The sequence below is a fragment of the Parasteatoda tepidariorum genome, chromosome 9 (genome assembly GCF_982258835.1).
Source record: "Parasteatoda tepidariorum strain Cologne lab strain chromosome 9, Ptep-v5.0, whole genome shotgun sequence".
In the NCBI taxonomy this organism is placed as follows: domain Eukaryota; kingdom Metazoa; phylum Arthropoda; class Arachnida; order Araneae; family Theridiidae; genus Parasteatoda; species Parasteatoda tepidariorum.
In genome coordinates, this window is record NC_141763.1 from 33,708,417 (window position 1) to 33,713,527 (window position 5,111).

General features: G+C 34.0%; 1 protein-coding gene across 1 annotated transcript; it reads right to left on the reverse strand.

The window, feature by feature from the left end:
- Window positions 1-1,011, reverse strand: LOC139426926 (5-hydroxytryptamine receptor 4-like). The gene has a single exon (XM_071187091.2). It carries the CDS (start codon window positions 1,009-1,011, stop codon window positions 1-3), a length of 1,011 nt encoding a protein of 336 aa, XP_071043192.1.
- Window positions 1,012-5,111: the final 4,100 nt, after the last annotated feature.

The window sequence follows — 5,111 nt, forward strand, 5'->3', positions numbered from 1 at the left end:
TTACCAGCATAACCTCTCTTTAACTAGTCTGGGTATTTTCTTAAATCCCTCTTTATAATCTTTCCTTAGTATCCCATAAATGAATGGATTGGTTGCAGATGAAACAAAAATTAATATTGTAACCGGATAATCGACCCACGGCAATGCATAAGCATCTAAAATGACTTTAAGAATCTTTGCAAAACAATAAGGTGAGACGCATATATAATAAACAAATATTATAGCAATCATGCTATAGATCGACTTCCGCATTTCTGAGTCCTTTCGTTTTTTAACTGTCAACTCTTCAGAACGACTGCCAACATGAGAAATGTGAATATCAGTGACCTTGTTGGAGCTCTTTCTAATTTGCAGAAAAATCAATACATTACAGATGAACATTACCATAGCAGGCACTGCAAAACAAATGCTGCTACCACAATAGGCGCTAATTTTTCCGAGATATTCTCTATAAGGAACAACGCATACAGCCTCATAATGATCATATGATAAATTTGAATTTAAACCGTGTATTATTGCAACTGAACCAGCATTTCCGATTATCCACAAGCAGATAGATATCATGGCCCTTCTAGTCATCCAGGAATTATATCTTAGAGGAAACAGTACAGCCACAGCTCTGTCAAAACTTATCATGGCTGTAATGTATGATGAAGTACAAGCGCACAAATAGTTAAATACAGCATTTATCCGGCATAATGTGTCTCCAAATGGCCAACCATCTGTTGCTACAGCTATAGCTGAAGGTATCATGACGAATATTGCCGTCCAAACATCAATGCAAGCAAGAAACACAATAAGGATATTTCCGCTTTGAGATCGAAGGTTTTCAATCCATAATGTAGTTATAATGACGGCAAGATTGCCAACGAGAGCTATGCAGGCTATTATGCTTGTAAAGAAAGAACCAATAATACTGGAGAATGGTAATTGACGATGCTCAGTGAAAGGAACTTGTGTGAAATTTAAAATGTGTTCATGAATGCAGTTGGTCAAATTTGTAGAACCCATCCTGAAAAAAAATATTAGAATATTGAAATAAACACTTATTATTTAACATGGGCGCAAAGATTTTATTTTAATTTACAACATCGTATCTGTTCCATGAAGTGCAGCAAAAATTATCTTCTATGTTCAGTATAAAATATTCATAAAGTTAGTAAAGAAAAAAAAAAGAACTTTTCATATACACTCTATAACGAAAAAATCGACGCACCAAGAAGCAATCATCCGATTGCTTTGAAATTTCGTATGCATGAATGTTTTGAACAGATATGGCTGGAATGATGCCGACTGGGGACGTTTAGTCTTTAGCGACGAATCCCGCTTCCAACTGTGTCCCGACGATAATTAAAGACGTGTTTGGAGACGCACGGGGCAGAGGGGGATCCTGCCTTCACTATTGCACGCCACACCGGCCCTCAACAAGGCATTATGGTCTGGAGTGCCATTTTCTTTGACAGCCGGACCCCTTTGGTCGTCATTAGAGGTACACTTACTTTACAGCAGTACGTCGATGACATCCTAAGACCTGTTTTGCTACCGTTCCTTTCACAGCGCCCTGGGCTGGTTTTTCAGTAGGACAATGCCAGACCATATACGGCACGTGTTGCTATGAACTGTCTGTAAGCTAGTCAAACTCTTCCTTGGCCTGCCAGATCACCAGATCTCTCTCCCATCGAGCATGTCTGGGATATGATGGGAAGGCGATTGCATCTGACACGGAATGTTGATGACCTCGTTCGACAATAGGATCGAATTTGGCAGGATATACCGCAAGAGACCATCCGGGAGCTTTATCGGTCTATGCCACGCCGTGTGGCAGCTTGTATCCAGGCTAGAGGCGGGTCAACACCTTATTGAACTTGTTACTGTAACTCTGCAATAAATTATTCAATTGTTCTGAAATTTTAATCATTTACTATTCTGTACATTGTCTTCCTATCCACCAATTTTCGTTTCAATCGGACAACTCCTTCTTGGTGCGTCGATTTTTTTGTTATAGAGTGTATTTACCCTTAACCTTAATGGCTTGAAATTAGACATTAATGAGCAGTGAAAAAAATTCTTTCTTTATAAAATCAATGTTCAATCGAGAATAAAAGATAGCTTTTTTACTGAATTTCAAAAAATGTCAATTGCATTAAAGGGCTCATAAAACTCAAAAAGTTAAGTATTTAATATCGTAGCATTTAAAATCTTCCCTAATAAGTAATAGTAAAAAATTGGATTAAATGTTATTTGAGAACTTCGAAAATTTTTAATATTATCAGAAATAATTTCGAGGATTCTCTATAGCACCGAAATATTAAGAAATTACATAGGAATCGAGTATTTCAGAATTTATTAACGCATGTTAGGAGGTCCTTACTAAGCAACAGTGAAAATAATTGAATTAAATATAATTCAAGGCAGTGCAAAATTTTAATATTAACGGACATAATAACAGAGCGTTTACCACTGCATATAAAGAAGTACGAAGCGAAGAAATAGTTGCTTACTTAAAAAATTTTTTAACTCTATTAAATTACAACCAACTATAATTGGATGCCTGTGAGTGACGTCATCGTAGGTAAATCGTGGCCAATCAGAGACACACACGCGTGACGTCGCTTGCAGGAATTCAATTAAATCTGATTTAATTCACATGGTTAGGTATAAACACTTCACTTCTTATGGAGTTGCAAGAACTCAATTACACAAAATACAACACAATTGTCACTAGGCCCATTTAAGGAGAGAGAAAAAGGTTAAATAAGTGTTTAACCTTAATATAACTCAGTTTCAAAATCAATTTATTTTTCAAAACTGGAATCAAGGTAAGATTGCAAATAAGCTTTAATTCATTTTCAATATCAGTTGAAAATTAACTAATGTGGATTTTCATGTGCAGTGCACGAAATAAAATTAATTAATTTTTGTCAATAATTAATTATAATTATAACTTAATAATTTTTGTTCTGTAAGAATCATCAAAATAAAGGCTAACCTAAACAATAGTGCATCACGAAGAGATCTTTTGCAAATTAAAAAAGCAGACGACTTTTTTGGAACTTTTTGTTAGTCTCTTCAAAAAGCAGATTGAAGGATTCTGTTGTTAAGATTGTCGTTAAGAGAAGGTTTTGTTAGTGATTCGAGGAGGTGATTGCTAAGAAGAATTCTACGTTACGCAGACAATTTGGAACTTTTGGAGAGAAAAAATTTAAACATAGATAGCCAACAAAAGAATTATCTGCTTGCAAATGGTTGTGTGAAATAACATCGTCTGATATGCTAAAATCTATGGAGTTCTTGCTTTTTTTAATATCATTTATTCAATTATTTTTTATTTATTTACTTTACATGGAGTATTCCATCGACCAATCGATACAGTTCTCATCGGCCGATTATTACCAACTAAAATGCAGTTTTTTAATGGTTCAAAGGAATAACCTTAAATGTGCTAACTAATTTGAGCAGATGATATTTCAAGTTACGAATTCATACAACAGCACTTATTATGAGCTACGTGACAAGTTGTTTGCGATAATTTTGACAAGTTGCTATTTTGAGTCCTCTTCCACGTTTGTTACAAAAGTTGGGGAAAAAAAGGGTTACACTAAATCAGATCTTCCCTCCCAATTTCGGTGTTCGAAAACTTAATTGTTAACATGGAAAACAGATGCAACCCAGTGCATTGCAATTAGAGGTAGGCACATTTCTTGCTAAGATCCATTTTTGTAATGTTTTCATGATAATTTTTTAAATAAAACTGTGCTGTACAATGCGCAAAATGAACAGTGGAAAGTCTGAAAAACTTTTCATCTAATTATTTTAATCTAGAACATGTTTTTACGTACTAGGATTCAATCTTAATTGCTCGAGTGCTTAACAATGTGCAAATTAATTACCGCAGACCATGTTTTAAATACGAAATTATACGCAATTTCTCTAAATATGCATACCTTTGTTTCGATATATTTTGATTCTTGACCTTCAAATTAGGATGGTCAACCGGCAGGTAAGTAACGGCCAGATTATAATATTGTATTAAATATAGAAGAATGAAAAATATTGCTTTTGTATCTTACATGTTCATTTCAAGCAATTGTGCATAGTTTTACAGAAATTATATAAATGGAGATACATACATTTCGGATGGAAGTAATTTTTTTTCCAATTTAAAGTTGAGGAAATATAAACTTAGCAGTGAATAAACTTAGTGGGGAAATTTTACTCTCTAAGCTCTCATCTTACACTTCCTATATCTCAGAAGTCAGTTCATCCTATGTCGCATCATCACAGAAAATAGTAGTTTGATAAAATAAAAAAATTATTTTTCTTTAGAATCAATGCTCTTGCATGATAAGAACCTGTTAAAGATCCTCTAAGGTCGATATAAACGCTTTATTTAATGAGTAATTAAGCCTTCCTGAAGTTAACATTTGTGGAAACATTTGTGGTAACATCTTGAATTATAATTTGTAATAAATCGAAAATACGTTTATTTTATTTATAAGCTAATAAATAAAATAAACGTATTTTCTATTTATTACAAATTGTAGTTAAGTCTAACCTATTTACAAGACGAACATATCGATTGAGTGTACGCTCGTTAAATCCGGATGTTCGCTAAACCCAAGTTTTCTAAAATTACCAAAATTAAAATTCATACTGTACAAATATAAACTTTAATGTGTTTTAAAGCAGCTTACTTTTTTATGATTTATTATTCATACTGATAAAAATAGCATTTAAGTTGGGGGGGGGGGGGTTTTCTGTATAACATTGGTAATGGTTCGAGGTACACTAGAGGAATGGAATGAATTATATTATCACTAACACCTATTAAATTCAAAATCTAATATATATAATTCTCTTACGTGGCTCCCAAATTTTGGCTGTATTTCTTTTCTGACGGTGGCAACGTTTGCTTTGTTTTGTTTACGTTACTATTTCTCTTACACGGCGAATCGACCAATGATTGTCGCTAAAAATGTCACATGCCAAATCTAGCTGAGGTGGCTCAACATGTAGCGCTTTTAAAAACGGAAATAACCAGAGATCATCAACTGCGGCAATCTCATACTATTAAGCTAGGTAGAAGTGAGTAGTCTTTGTCGATAGATCTC

What these genes read in the sequence shown, in the direction of transcription:
- LOC139426926 (XM_071187091.2), bottom strand. Translation starts at nt 1,011, where the DNA reads ATGGGTTCTACAAATTTGACCAACTGCATTCATGAACACATTTTAAAT.